Source organism: Taurulus bubalis (assembly GCF_910589615.1).
Source record: "Taurulus bubalis genome assembly, chromosome: 11".
In the NCBI taxonomy this organism is placed as follows: Eukaryota; Metazoa; Chordata; class Actinopteri; order Perciformes; family Cottidae; genus Taurulus; species Taurulus bubalis.
The window spans coordinates 10,346,187-10,362,023 of NC_136599.1; the positions used below are offsets into that span (position 1 = coordinate 10,346,187).

The 15,837-nt window shown below is 39.2% G+C and overlaps 2 protein-coding genes across 2 annotated transcripts; one reads left to right on the top strand and one right to left on the bottom strand.

The window, feature by feature from the left end:
• Window positions 1-150: 150 nt before the first annotated feature.
• On the bottom strand, window positions 151-1,638 carry LOC306743972 (tubulin alpha chain-like; the record flags this gene model as incomplete). The annotated part of the gene is made up of 3 exons (XM_079226532.1): window positions 1,503-1,638; window positions 1,265-1,413; window positions 151-1,125 (listed from the first exon to the last, which is right to left on the bottom strand). Coding segments are annotated over exons 1-3 (1,245 nt in total), but the record flags the coding sequence as incomplete, so codon positions are not given.
• Window positions 1,639-5,302: 3,664 nt separating this feature from the next.
• Window positions 5,303-10,866, top strand: agmat (agmatinase (putative); the record flags this gene model as incomplete). Its single annotated transcript, XM_079226648.1, has 7 exons — window positions 5,303-5,610; window positions 7,221-7,423; window positions 7,595-7,643; window positions 7,989-8,184; window positions 9,234-9,413; window positions 9,636-9,720; window positions 9,796-10,866. 7 exons carry the CDS (start codon window positions 5,303-5,305, stop codon window positions 9,867-9,869), a joined length of 1,095 nt encoding a protein of 364 aa, XP_079082774.1. The 3' UTR covers window positions 9,870-10,866.
• Between the last annotated feature and the right edge of the window lie 4,971 nt (window positions 10,867-15,837).

Sequence of the window (15,837 nt, forward strand, 5' to 3'; positions counted from 1 at the left end):
TATATATATATATATATATATATATATATATATATATATATATACGTATATATATATATATATATATATATATATATATATATATGTATATGTATATATATATATATATATATATATATATATATATATATATATATATCCCTTTTTATATTCCTCTCCCTCTTCCTCTCCCTCTCCCTCAACAGAGTCGACTCCAACTTCCTCATAATCCTTCTCCAGAGCTGCCATGTCCTCCCTGGCCTCAGAGAACTCTCCCTCCTCCATACCCTCACCCACATACCAGTGAACAAAGGCACGCTTAGCGTACATCAGATCAAACTTGTGGTCAAGCCGAGCCCAGGCCTCTGCAATAGCAGTGGTGTTGCTCAGCATGCACACAGCCCTCTGGACCTTGGCCAGGTCTCCACCAGGAACTACAGTGGGCGGCTGGTAGTTGATGCCAACCTTGAAACCAGTGGGGCACCAGTCCACAAACTGGATGGAGCGCTTGGTTTTGATGGTGGCGATGGCAGCATTCACATCTTTGGGCACCACATCGCCACGGAACAAAAGGCAGCAAGCCATGTATTTGCCGTGGCGAGGGTCACATTTCACCATCTGATTGGCTGGCTCAAAGCAGGCGTTAGTGATTTCTGACACTGAGAGCTGCTCATGGTAAGCTTTCTCAGCAGAGATGACGGGGGCATAGGTGGCCAGAGGGAAGTGGATACGGGGATATGGCACCAAGTTGGTCTGGAACTCAGTCAGATCAACATTAAGGGCGCCATCGAAACGAAGGGAAGCAGTGATGGAGGACACAATCTGACTGATCAACCTGTTCAAGTTGGTGTAAGTGGGACGCTCAATATCAAGATTCCTACGGCAGATATCGTAGATGGCCTCGTTATCGACCATGAAGGCACAGTCAGAGTGCTCCAGGGTGGTGTGGGTGGTCAGGATGGCGTTGTAGGGCTCCACCACAGCGGTGGACACCTGGGGAGCTGGGTAGATGGAGAACTCCAGCTTGGACTTCTTGCCATAGTCGACAGACAGACGCTCCATCAGCAGAGAGGTGAAACCAGAGCCGGTGCCACCTCCAAAGCTGTGGAAAACCAGGAAGCCCTGAAGGCCGGTGCACTGGTCAGACTGAGGGAAGAGGGAGAGAGAGAGAGAGAGAGAGAGAGAGAGAGAGAGAGAGAGAGAGATTTGAGATACAGATATATATTTAATTTGATATTTTGAATTAAAATCTGGAATGGATCCATTCTGATATCATGTTACCCACCAGTTTGCGGACCCTGTCCAGCACTATGTCGATGATCTCTTTGCCGATGGTGTAGTGTCCACGGGCATAATTGTTGGCAGCATCCTCCTTACCAGTGATCAGCTGCTCAGGGTGGAACAGCTGGCGGTAAGTCCCACTGCGAACCTCATCTACAGGGAGACAGATCCAATAAAAAATGTATTAGTTTGACTAAATTAAATCATGACATAACTGTTTTCTATACTTAATGAGTGTTTACCGATGACCGTGGGCTCCAGGTCCACAAAAACTGCTCTGGGGACGTGCTTTCCGGCTCCAGTCTCACTGAAGAAGGTGTTGAATGAATCGTCTCCTCCTCCGATGGCTTTGTCACTGGGCATCGTTCCGTCCGGCTGGATCCCATGTTCCAGGCAGTAAAGCTCCCAGCAGGCATTGCCAATCTGGACACCAGCCTGACCAACATGGATGGAGATACACTCACGCTGGGGTGGGGAGAAAGACGATTTGGATTAATTAATTAATTATAATCCACAAGAATATTGCATCTTGCAGTGCTGACAAAAGAAACCACAACATTGCTGATTCAAATGAAGGATTGTCTTTGAGATAATTGCTACAGATCAGCAAAAACTGCTTTGAATAATGCTTCCCTTATTGCATGAAAGTCTTTTATTGTTACACCATTATATTATTTATGTCATCATGTCTGACTGGGGTTCAGTCTGTCGTTTGTTTTACACACGCCCATCCATTTTCTGCTGCGACATGAGGCCACCGAGGATTACTGCGAAGAGGATTATCTAGGTCAGACACGATGCAGAGCTGTTTCTTTAAAAAGCCACATTCCCAGTGGCATTTACGTGCCATTTGAAATTTCTATTTTATTTTATTATAGAATAAACATCAACAAGATACAAAGATAATACAGGTTACTTATTGACTTGACACACAAGGACAGCCAAAGGGATTTATCATGTCACAATTACCCTCCGAACAAGGACTGATGAATTGATGGAACATATATTTCTATAATAGCTGTTATAATAATGATAATAATAATAATACTTCAATCTTAAATAGCGCTTTTCTAAATACCCAAAGACGCTTTATATACACAACTGGTACGTTACTGTGAAACCCATGGTATGTAAACAGAGTTAGACGAGTTATGTGGGAAGAGGATTAGGAGTTTGTCGTGCAGGAAAGCATACTTGAAAAACTCCGGGGGAGGGGGGCGTCGTCATATAGAAAGAATATGGACAATGAAACAATGTATAGTCATTATGGGCTGCAGAATATATCGGAGACATTTTTTTTTTAAATATTGCAGGCGACCAATGTTCCTCCTCATCCATTTTGATGTATAGGTAAGGCTACAATCGATAAACAATACATCTGGGAATACAATGTGCTAAATGATATTTAAAATCGCACTTACCATGATGGCTTGTCACTATTATGCAATGTAATGAGACAAGTCTGAGGAGTGTTTGCGTCGGAGGTGCGCGGGGTCTGAAGCGGATCTGCTGATGCTGACTCACACTCTGCCTCTGGAGGCTAGCAGGAGAAGTGCGCAGTGAACCCTCACCCCTCATGTCGCAGTAACTGTTTCACGTCCACAACCAGAACAACCAAAGATGCTGTGAGTGAGAAACGACTTTGACCCCAAAGCCTCATTTGGAGGAGATGCATGTTGAGGATGTGTCCAGCGGGCTACACGTCCGTGCAACAGATTCAAACATTTAAAAAAAAAAATAGGAGAACTAGAATATTTAATGCATATGTTATCTAATATGTTATGAACATTATTTACAGGATTTTACATGACGTTACTTTAATAGTTCACAATAAACAGCATTCAGATTTTTACTGTGAAATGAATGGCTATTGATTAAGCTGGACACTGCATTCTCAGAAGGGTTTCCCTCCATTCTGCCACTGCTGCATTTCCAGCTGCGTCAGCTTGAGCTGTCATCACTGACTGGATCCCGACTGATTTAGTTAAGTTAAGTTGAGTGATGTCAAACATTTTCAACTACATTTCTGGGGTTTTCGACATGATAGTTGATATTATTTAATAGTTTGAACCAGATGGCGTTAGTTAGTTGCAGGTCTGGTTGTCATTTGTGTGTTTTTGTAACCGGAGTCTGGATTTAAAGTAAACTTAGAAAGATTACAAAAATGTACACATTGCAGTTACTCATGGTAGATTTGAGCGTGCTATTGTTTTAATTAAACAAGTTCATAACATACATTGGTTGTAGTGTTTTGATTAGTAATTATAGACATTAATTACCCTGTCAAAATGTTTTGCTTTGGTCATTAACATGATCTTTTATAACTGCTAACAGTGATCTCAGTATTTGCATTTGCTGCAGTGCTTTGCCAAGTGAAGCCAATTTGGAAGTGTCCCAAAACTTGCATTCTCTCGACTGACCAGCAGGGGTCGACTCCTCCGGTTACAAAAAGAGGTCAGGTTGTATGGAAGTCTTTGAGAAAAGATACTCCTCACTTCATGTATTACCTCAGTAAACATTGTGAACATGTGTTTATTGTCTCAATCACTATAGTTGCATGTCTTCAATAGAGCATGATGTTCAGTTAGCAATGTAAAATAGTCCATAACGTGGAGTACTTTAGGGCAGGCTTGTGATTGACAGGACCGAAATCAAGGCTTCAAAACGACAGTCCAGAAACCAATGGGTGACGTCACGATGACTATGTCCACTTGCATTATTCTCCGAAAGGCCAGAGGGCATACAAATAAAATTAACTGCGAAGAATCAAAAATGACAAGTGTAACCCAAAGACTGTCAGTGTAACCAGCAAAAAGCCATCGGCCAACCTCCGCTTGCCGGGGAGGGATTGTAATTATCTGTAAATTTATATCTCTTATCCATGGTCTTTGTACAAAATTAAAGTTGAACACCCTGTAATATTTAGTCAGAAAACGCCCAATACCGTTCAAATATGAGCATATCTGGTTATCTAACAGTCTACAACCCAAATATATTGAGTTACTATGACTAAAGAAAATAAAAAATATTCACATCTGAGATTATTTTTTTTAAGCGAATAATCAAAGAAAGGAATTGGTGATAAATGTAGTTGTTGGCAACTAAGCGATTAATTGACAAATTGTTTAAACTTTAGAAAAGTCCATTCTAAGAGTAGTGTACTATAGGCTTTAGATTATCACATCACAGTTGTCAGTTTTTTTTATTTTAAACTACGAAATAAATGTGTAAAATGCATCATGTTTTTGTGTTACATGAATTCTAAAGCAGCATAGTGCTAAATTACAGTATTGTGGTAGACATTTAAAGTGAAGTTACAGTTAATTACAGTCATTCTATAGCAACATACTTCTAAATCACCGTAATAAACTGAAATAGTTATTGTGAAGTCAAAGTAAACAGCTGTCATTTCACAATAATTTACTGTGAAAATTATGCAATACTTTGCTGTGAAAGTAATGCAACTAGTAGCCAGAAATTCAAGGCAATGACATTTCCAAAAGTAATACACATGTACATATAACATGTGTGCATGTGTCCAACGGCGAGTATTTAAACTATGAATGTATCATTTACTCGTAAAGTGTTGCTTGGCCTCATGGTTACTGCACATTTGTCCTGTCTCTATGGACTGATGTTCACTGTTCATCAGAGGGACGGCCTGCTGCGTGTAGTGTTATGTGATGCCCACCAGGTGGGGGAAGTGTGCACACGTTGTTTTCCGTGTGTGAAGGGTCTGCAGGCATCTTTCTATTTCATTTCATTTTTCTATATCTCAATTTGGCTAACACTGACTTGATAACTCAGGCGGCCGCAGTCATCAGAAACCGACGTCGCTTCACGTGACGCTCCAGAGGACGTCTCATGTCTCTTAAAATATATTTCCTCGCGGGGGGGGGGGGGAGTACCCGATGTTTCTGCCCAATGGGGGGGGATATCAAATGTCTTCCCTCTGCTAATGCAATAAGTTAGCAGTCGAAGTACAGTCATAACGTAACACTACCCGCCTAGCTGCATATCGCACTCGTAATTTACGGCAAGTATGCTTTCGTTTGTGAGAAACCTTCACGTAGCTCGCGCTATTACGCACAGTGGGACTGCTGCGGACTTCTTTCTGCGGACACGTCCAACTTTGTTTCTCTGCAGCGACAGACGAGCTCTGTGCACAAGTCCCAAGAGGACGTGCTCAGGGAAACGTTACAATGTGCCACCGAGCGCCGAGTTTGTTGCAAGAGTGTCGGGGATCTCCACCATGGCCAAGTTACCGTACCAGGAGACGGCGGACGGGCTCGATGCGGCGTTTATCGGGGTCCCAATCGATACCGGGACCTCCAACCGACCTGGAGCAAGGTGGGGGAGAGGGGCTGCATTGCATGTTGGCTGCATGCATGCTGGCTATAATTAGCCTACACCTCCTTGGGCCCTTTCATTTATTAGAAAGTTAAAAATGACATAAAGCTCTTTCACATAAAGTATATAAAATATTTAAAACAAATCAGCAAATTGCATCAATCTAAGACTTGTACAGTCAGAGCTCAAATTATATATATATATATATATATATATATATATATATATATATATATATATATATATATATATATATATAGAAAAAGCATTTCTACCAAAAATGGTTCTAGTGTCTAGGAATGACTGCCATAATGTGTCTGCATGACAGGAGGTTTCAGCTACAGGTGGTTTGTGCGTCAGGATAAGGAAGAGGTTTGTGTAATGGCCGTGCACAGCGTCAGTGTTCCATATGGTTGCACAATGTGGACAAACCAAAGTTCAACTGCAATGATTTGTGGAGACAAAGTGCAACATATTGCTGTCAGATGAATGTAGTTTAGTAGGTACAACATTCCCTTGTCAATTAAAATAAAAAAAATACCTAAATAAAATTACTTCAAAACTGCACGTTAAGTACTGTGTTTGAGTACATGTAATTTGTTAATAACAAACTGGGTCTCACGCCCTCAGGGCTTTAATGTACAGGGTCTACTCAGAGATCTTGTTTTTGTCCAGCTGGTCAACTAGGCTGATTGTATGGTCCTTGGTCTTCTCCCGAAAGACAATAACTTTAGCCAGGTTCACTGTACTTCAGGACTGGTGTCGGGTAAGTAAACTAGAAATGATTGTGACCCGAACAAAACAACTTGTCGTACAAAAAAACCCCTGAGTGGAACCAGTATTATCCTCTCTGGAATACAGAAGCCTGTTTTTTTTTAATTAACATACCAGCAGCACATTGAGTGCAAAGAGCTAAAACAAGCTCTCCAAAATTGTTATATTGCAGAGAAGGTGAGGTGCAAGTCACGGAAACAACTTTACAATACATTTGACAGAGCTATCCACAGAAAGGTTAAACATATGAGTGCAGATGTTCCTTACATCCACTACACTCAAGAGTTTTGGGGCAGACTATCAGACCCTGCTGCAGTAAAATGAGGTTTTCCAAAAGCTTGGAACACAACCATTTTCGTCCACAGGGACCAACAAAATCAACACAAAATGAAAGTTCCTTAGTAGCTTTAAGTATATTTAATATAATCTTAATGGTATCTCCAAATAGTAGTCAAGTTAATTTAATTTAGTTGTGTTTTAGTAGCACTCATGATATATAATTAGTATACTAAGTACATTGTTCGTACATCAGAAATGGCACACCTATAGTACATTAATCATGAGTATAGTAATTATAGGGTTCATTCTAATTCACATGTGCTCTCTTTTATTATGGATACACCCTGCTGCTACCTGCCCCATTACATTATTCTATATTGTATGCTGTATTTGTGTGTTTTTTATTGGTGTTTTGTGTTAATGTTAATTTAATTTACCTTAGGTGATCCACTGAGGTAGACATAACTTAACTCTATCTCATATAATAACAGTCCTTAACGGTCCAGTTGGCTTCACAGCATAGACATTAAAACCAGATCCTCCCTCCACCGCTGCAGGTTCGGTCCGAGGCAGATCAGAGCGGAATCTGCCCTGTTGAGGTCTTACAACAGTGGCACCAGGGCAGCACCTTACGAGTCCCTCATGGTGGCGGATATTGGGGACGTCAATGTGAATATGTATGACCTGAAGGACACCTGCAAACGCATCAGGCACGCCTATAGAAAGATCCTGGCTACTGGCTGTATTCCTCTGACTATGGGTGAGAGCGGCTAGAGAAACTAGAGGAAAAGAAGAACGTGTAATGTATTCACTGTCAAGCCAGTCAACAATGGCTCAGTAAATATTTTAAAGCAATTAAAGCAAGCTCTGCAATGTAGCCATTTCAATATCCTCATAAGCTGTAGTTAATGTTCATTGTTGGTGTCTACAGGTGGCGATCACACAATTGCATATCCAATCTTACAAGCGGTTGCTGAGAAGTAAGTAGGCTATGCTTCATTGTCTTACACATGGTATATTTAATCAGATTAGCATTACATTGCCTGGACAAGTTTGAATGTGTGTTCATGTTGAACACACATTCAAATCATGAGAACTAGGAACAAGTTGAGATCTTCAGATGTCTGACCAACAGTCCAAAACCCACACATGATTAGCTTTGAAAGTGTTCAATTACTTTTAAAACACTGTTTTTTTAAATGTATTTCCTGTCAAATAACGGTTTTGATCATGGCATACCAAATAGAAATCTGAACTCTTGACATTAACTACCATTTCATACACAATGTTCTCCTTGCCTCACTCAGTCTGTAATCGTTTGTCAGGCATGGCCCAGTGGGTCTGATCCACGTGGATGCTCATGCCGACACCAGTGACGTGGTCTTAGGGGAGAAGATTGGACATGGGACTCCATTCCGACGTTGTGTAGAGGAAGGGCTACTGGACTGCAAGAGAGTGGTGCAGATCGGCCTGCGTGGTACAGGATACTCTCCAGATTCCTATGAATGGAACCGGGCACAGGTACCGCTGCTAGAATATTGGAGGTCTTCCAGAAAACATAAAGCAATGCCTCATTCTGGTTTTACTGCATAGACAAAGTAATAGTAAGCAGTTCATCAGTGGCATAATGTGTCATCACTATTATGGTGAATAATACATGAAGCATCTTTTTGTCATGTTAAAAGAAACGAAAACTTGGAGTACTGTAGAATAATATAGGGCTGTCAATTAATGTCAATTAATCATTTTAGTCAATGAATTGTAAAACAACAACATCCACATCCCAGTTTCCAAGATAATGTCTTTAAATGTAATAATTTGACAAATCCAAGATATTATATTTACTAAAATATTTTGTATCAATATAGTTGTTAAAATGATTAAATTTGCTTTTGATCACGTAATGGATGAATCGATTTAAGCGTGTAGCTTAATGTGCTGCATTGTTTTTCTGCATCTGTACCATATGAACAGACTAGTATGTTGATCTAATAATTGATGTTTATTTAACATGAGATTAAAGACAGGCATCATAAGCACATCTGGTTATGTTTAATAGACAGTATATGATCGTCAGACATTTTGACTTGTTTTGTACAACCGGCTGCTGTAAAGAGGCTTTTGGGCCGTGTGTTGCAAATTGCCATAAAAATGCATATTCTGAAGGCGCTGTATATAAAAAGATGTCCAAATACTGCTCCTAAAACCTGAATAATATCAGCATATCTCACAGGTTTTAATCAGAAAAGGCTTTTTCAAAATATCTCAATGGAGTATGCGTTTTACAGTGTCGGCCTACATATCAATATCCCATATCAAATTTGTAATATTGTAATTTCTGGGTATAATAGTGGAATATTATGTGCATGTAGTCCGTAAACCAGCATAAACGACACCAGGCAGCAAGTAGAACCTGGGTTTTTACCCCTGTAACGAGTGTGGATGTCTTCTGTGAGAAAGGCCTGTCATGTGCTGACATTTGAGGGGAGCTCAAACTAGCCGTTGTGCTAGTTAAGGTTTGATATCGAAGAAAAAGTGACTACAAAAAACCTAATTTGTGTTCTGTGCAGGGTTTCCGTGTGGTCCAAGTGGAAGAGTGTTGGTTCAAATCGCTTGCACCTCTGATGGCTGAGGTCAGGGCTCAGATGGGCAGCGGCCCAGTTTACCTCAGTTTCGACATCGACGCTCTCGACCCGGGCTTTGCCCCTGGAACAGGCACACCCGAGATAGCAGGGCTTACTCCCATACAGGTAACCATGGAGAAACAGACTTTAATCCCTCTGAACGCTCTTTATTGGTCTGATGCTGCAACCTTGCCATATTACAATTTACTCCAGTAGTTCAAAACAAGTACTGTAACTCTCATTTACAGATAGAAAGTTCTGTTTTTAACACAATTGCATGTCCTGTGCTTATTTATCTTCTATGCTGTATGAATATTGATATATTTTTGTTGTTGTGGTTGGATTTAGGGAGTTGAGATTATCCGGGGCTGCCGTGGTTTAAACCTTGTTGGATGTGATCTTGTGGAGGTGTCTCCTCAGTACGACACGACGGGTACTAAATATTTCTTATCAAATTGGAGTATTTCATTAGTATGACCGTTATTTACAGTTGTTTTTTTCTCAACAGGGAACACTGCACTGACTGGTGCCAACCTCCTTTTTGAAATGCTGTGCGTCCTCCCAAAAATTAAATACTTCTGATCAATAAAGACATCACAGAACATAACAGGTAGTTTGTTAATAATGATTATACAGGTACCAATGTCAAATGAGCAGGTGGTCCTGCTGAATTAATCATTGTAATCATTATTTTTTTTATTATAATCATCATGATGATGAATGCACGATTGACAACCAATTCAAACTCTTTACTGTTGGCAGACATTGTGTACACTAACTTGTATAAAGCTTCATATTCTCTATGTACATACAATAAAATACAAAAATACTCAGGACGTATAGATGACATGATTAGGACATGAACAACTCACAGTACCAACACAATGATATTAATGGTATTTTTATCGATCATGTTGACAAAACAAATAAATGAATGAAGCGCACACAAAGTTTTACTACACTTTCATGTCATCTCACATAACATTCAAACTTTGAAATGCGTATGTTTGCATACAGTATACATAGTATGTGTGTATGTATATGGCATCTTTGAGTTCGATGTGAAGTTACCTAATTTTGAAAGGTAGAGAATGGATAAACGAGCACTAGTGACTTACTGGATTTATTTTTGAAAGATGTGTGAGGAAAAGGACATGTAGATGCCTTAGGGAACGCTGCATATCATATTTTTCTTCTCAGATGTGTAATTGGACACAAAGTAGTCCCTGTCCTTGAAGTAGAACTAGTTCCAGAAACCCCAGCCTAGTGTCTTTCTTAGCACATTATGACCTGACAAGTATCCAGCAGGGAATGAAACGTTCTCTACTTCAACAATGTTATGGTTTTGAGTGAGTGTGCAGAGCCTCACACCTGTGATGTTTACAACACTTTCAAATGCAATGTTTTAATCATTCTTCATGTAAGGCACTGCCTATACAATGTTTATCGGCATTACTACTAACAAGACGGACGGATATTCCACCAAGAGGGAGAGAGTCTTCTACAAACTGCATGCGGGCCTTTTTTGAAAATGTCATTTTACCGTTGATGACTTAATTAAAGTATAGATGGGGTACCATCGGCAGGTTACTGGCTACCCATCTCTCATTTCCAAGACAGGATATTCACAAACACACACACACACACACACACACACACACACACACACACACACACACACACATCAACCTTTTCAACTTCCATAAAGGGCAACTTTGAATAATTCTGGATAATTTACAGAGTCTCCAGCTCCTGCACCACCTCTTTTCAGACAGGCCCAATGTGGATGAATGCAGCTGAAGTAGAAGTCATTGATCTTTATCAGGTTTGGTCTCTTGCAGCTATCAGGCAGCACGTTGTTGATATACTGGCTAAAGTTCAACGTCTGCTTGCTGTTACCGAAGTCCCTCTGGTGCTTTCATGTCGAAAGGAAAGTTTAAGAAGGACTCGAAGTAAAAGTCAAATCTGGCATAGAGATGACCGCAGCAACCACTGATGTATGGCTGGATGTCATCAGCCTGCACGTAACATTAGCAATTGACACGTTTGTCCTTGTTTGGTTAAAAAAATATCAATATGAAGACATCTTCCAACATAAAAAAAAACATCACAAGATCTTGATGAACATGTCATATATGTTTTTATATGGATGCCTTGAAAATAAGATTAATTAAGTTCATTTGGTGTAAATCTCCCCCAAGTAGCCACTGTGAATATTTTATTGCCTCCAATAATTGAAATTAATTAGGAATGGATTCTCAGCAAATAGCAGGCTGAATAAGCAAGATAGGTTCAAACATATAGTGTCCATAATTTCACTAATGTAGCAACAGCCAAACACTTAGATGCCGTTTTTTTTTAGGACTAACGCCAAATTGTGTTGCGTTTGGGGAGGTGCAAAGTAAACTGAATCAAACGTACCGTGATTCTCTTTTCGTCCGCGTGCGCTCATCCGTGGACCAATCACAGCAGAGGGCGATGTAAACAAGGACATGGCTCCTTCAGGCATGCATCATAACATGCACAGACATGAGAAATTCAAAACAAATTTAAAATATTTTATTTTTTTATATATTTTATTTTTTATTTTCAAAAAAGAACATTGTAGGGCACCGACACGGTAAAAGTTAATTATCTTCTGTTTGTGGTTTGAGAATGCTCAGAGCCACACACACTCATTCAATGTGCTGCTGTGTTACACACCTGTTGCCGTGCCTCCAATCAGTACTATGGTATATTTATAAGCATTAATGTCATAGCTGTCTATAAAGTTGGTCTTTGTATACAGTAGTTATCTAACGTTAAATACATGAAATTTGTTTGGCAAGGGCCAAACTGTTGGTAATAGGTCGTTTATAAGACATTATTTAGGAAAGGTAAAACTATATACAATATTAATTTAATAAAGGGAAGTTTAGGATTTGTTGTTTTCTGGCTTGACACATTCAGTGTATTTAGGACTAAAAGTAAGGGATTGGGAACATTTGTTGAGGGATTTTTGTCTTCGGAATAAAAGAGACCAACGCTTTGAGGTGAGGCATGATTTGCTCAAACTCTCCATTTCAGCAACACAGAATTGTGTTTTTTATTTTTACCTGATGCTAAAGTTGGTCCATTGTATCCACTGTATGTATGGATAAGTAATGCTATTCTTCAGTGTAATGCCTCTTTTAACTCCAGTAGAGGGCACCTAATGCTCAAGTTTACTGTATTTTGCTTGAGAGAGTCCAAAAGTCCCGAGCTGGTATCAGCACTGCTCTACTGAGAGAGATCTCTTTTAATAAAGTCTGCAACAGCACCTAAATGACCGGGATATTTCTATAAAACAGTAATTGCCTTGCATTTATTAAGTAATAATACTTTGAGTGGAACTACGTTTCAGGCATGCCAGAAAGGACTTTGTGTCTTTGTGATGTGTGTCTTTAGTGCATGATAAGTACACCATGGGCTCGTTTATTGCCTAATGAAAGGAAAATTACAAGGATTAGCTCTCTGCCACGTTGATTTCAATCTATATGGTTCGCTGGCAAGTCCCCTATGCCCTTCCCCCTTCAAAAGCACTGGAGCACCCCTTTGATTACATATCAGTTTTTGTGTGCAGGGAGGCTGCAGTAATAAAGTGTATTCCTTCAACTGGCGCATAATAAAATCCGATGAGAGCTCTCTCTCTCTGACCTTCAAGTTGAGATCCAGATGAGTTGTAAGACCTATCGTAATGTAGTCACGTCCCTGGTACTGTGGACGATGTGGACGAACAGCATGTCCTAGTTCAGCACATCACAAAATAACTCTAACTCAGCTGTGTTTATTTTGGTTAATGGTAGCCCAGTCTTTCTGATGCAAGTCACAGCTATAGATAGATGTGTCTTCCTAATGCCTCTTTGACCATGTGACAAACACAGGCTACGTGTTTGAGGAACTAATGATGTGTTCATAATAGTGAGCCTCTCTCATTATTAGCTGGGGCCCTATTGAATTGTCTTGACCATTTTGCACTTTTTATTTTACACACACACACACACACACACACACACACACACACACACACACACACACACACACACACACACACACACACACACACACACACACACACACACACACAGGCATATATTAGTGTGACAGTACAACCTAATATTTATTGTATGGAAATTATCCCTTGAGTGCCTACAGTGTCAACACATTGTTATTTTGTGGTTGTGTTTTAGATATACAATAATTTAAGATAATTGCGTTCTCTTGGCCAGGTATTTAGTATATTTAACATTTTATTTTACAATTAAACAGAGAAACATAATACAAATAGAAATCAATACTTTCAATACAATAGTTCTTCACATCATATTCAGCAACCATGTTTTCACTTTAACCTATTATTTATTGGTTTCAATTTATATTTTATCTGGTTGCACTACCTGAGGTGTATCAGTTGTGCCACCTGAAGATATTAGTAATCACAGGAAATATGCAGATTTTATTTAAAATGCAACAAAATGTTTATTTAAGTTAAAGCAGAAAAGAGCCAATCTATATCATGGAGCCATGTGTGCTGTGAATTTAGAAGCTCTGGCTCACATGGAGCACCTAAGTTGTGTGATAGAAAATGATGTCAGCAGGATGAGGGAGGATCCATCTCTTCTTTTATTTTGTGTATTTTACTACGCATCTTTACCTTCTTTCTCTCTTTGCCATTTTCTCTAGTCTCGGTTGCTCCGGGTTGCTGCTCCACACTGACAATATTCTCAATATAAATGTTGGGAGGGTCAGGTTGACGTTCTGCTTTGACTTCAATGGGAGTTATATCAAAAGACTTCCTCAAGATTTCCTCCCAGCCCTTTTCCTTTCCCTGTGCTTACTCTGGTATTGCTTCCACTGCTGCCTCAATCTTTCATTTTCTCTTCTGGACAGCTGGCTGATGTGGGTTTTCACCCTGTCTCTTCCTCCTCTGATAAAACACATAGAGAACCAAATTATATATATATATATATATATATATATATATATATATATATATATATATATATATATATATATCATATTCCCATTTAAAATCCTGAATGGTCTGACTGCTGTTTAACAGTAAGCTAATAAACTATGAATACATTACTTGGTTTCATTATAGTTTGATCAAGATGTATTACCTCTCTTTTCTTTTGGCAAGATATGCTTCTCTTGCAGCCGGATCATTATTTAAGCGCTCCCTGTGTCGTGCTGATTTCACTTGACTTGACAGTGACATCTTAAATAGTTAAAAAAATATTCAATATTATCATGAAAATGGTTTGAAAGTGTACAATATATTTAACTTAAAACTGTTAAACATTTGAAAAAGACATTTATAAATACAATCAAGAGTTTTATGATAAAATACAATGTTTCTAGTTTTACCTTGGTTGTACTACATGATATGAAAAGTGTACCAGCCTACCTGTAAGTTAAAAGTACCTATTTGTATCAATATTTCAGAGAGATCTACAAACCTTTCCACTCAGCCACAAAGGTCAATTGGGGTCTTCTTGATGATGCAATATCCTGTTAACTGCTCTACACTCCACTTCCAAATAAAACTCCCATTTTTACGGTTGTGGCACCCTGACATTTGAGAACATAAACATTCTGAACAAAAGTTTTAAAATTATTTCAACAGCTTTTTTTCTATTGGTATTTGTAAAAAAAGGTTTATTTGAAATGTTTCAACAATAAAAGCATGCCATAGTATTTTAGTTTGAATTTATTATCTTTAAAGTACCTTATTTAATAGTTTTTTTAGGCTGATAATTTTCTCGGATGGTTGTACCACCTAACATTTTCAGGGTTTGAGGTGCCAAAACATAAAATAATATATTATTACTATTATTTGAATGTACTGAACACATTTTTAAAGGAAATGATGGACTCGGACACAAAAATATGCATGTCATTGACCTTTTAACAGAGTTGCAGATGTATGCATTTGCTCAACTAGTGCAGTGCCCATTCGGAGCGGGCCGATCGCTTGGCTCCAGATATTACTGCTTGGCGCCTTGTCGAGAAAGCTCATCACTCATTGACGGTAGGAAAGTGAAGAGGGTTGTTGTACTGTTGGTGTGACCAACATCTAAAGCCGACAGTAATAGCCCGCAGCAGACAACCTCCCAAGCAAACCCCGCCCCTGCTGCTGCACAGAGCAATTTTCGTTGTTTATTAAAATGCTATTAATATTGGACCTTTCGTTGGTCCAAATTGACCAACATCGGCAAAGCGCTCCCTTGGGTCCTGAGCAATAAACCCACCATGTGTAATTTAAATCAAATACATATTTTTTTGAGATATACAAAGGACACACACACATACAGACGCACGAAGATTCCTTATTCCTTCTTTACCAACTATGAAAATTTGGTTCAGGTTATTTTTTAATTTTGTGTGACACATCGTCACCGTCAATTTTTAAAGAGTAGATCATCAACAAAATCTTCATTTTGTACTCTCTTATGCTCAGTGATTTAAAAGAAAAATAATTTTCTGATGCATAATTTTAAGTTGCTGCACTGCTCTATTTACCAAAAAT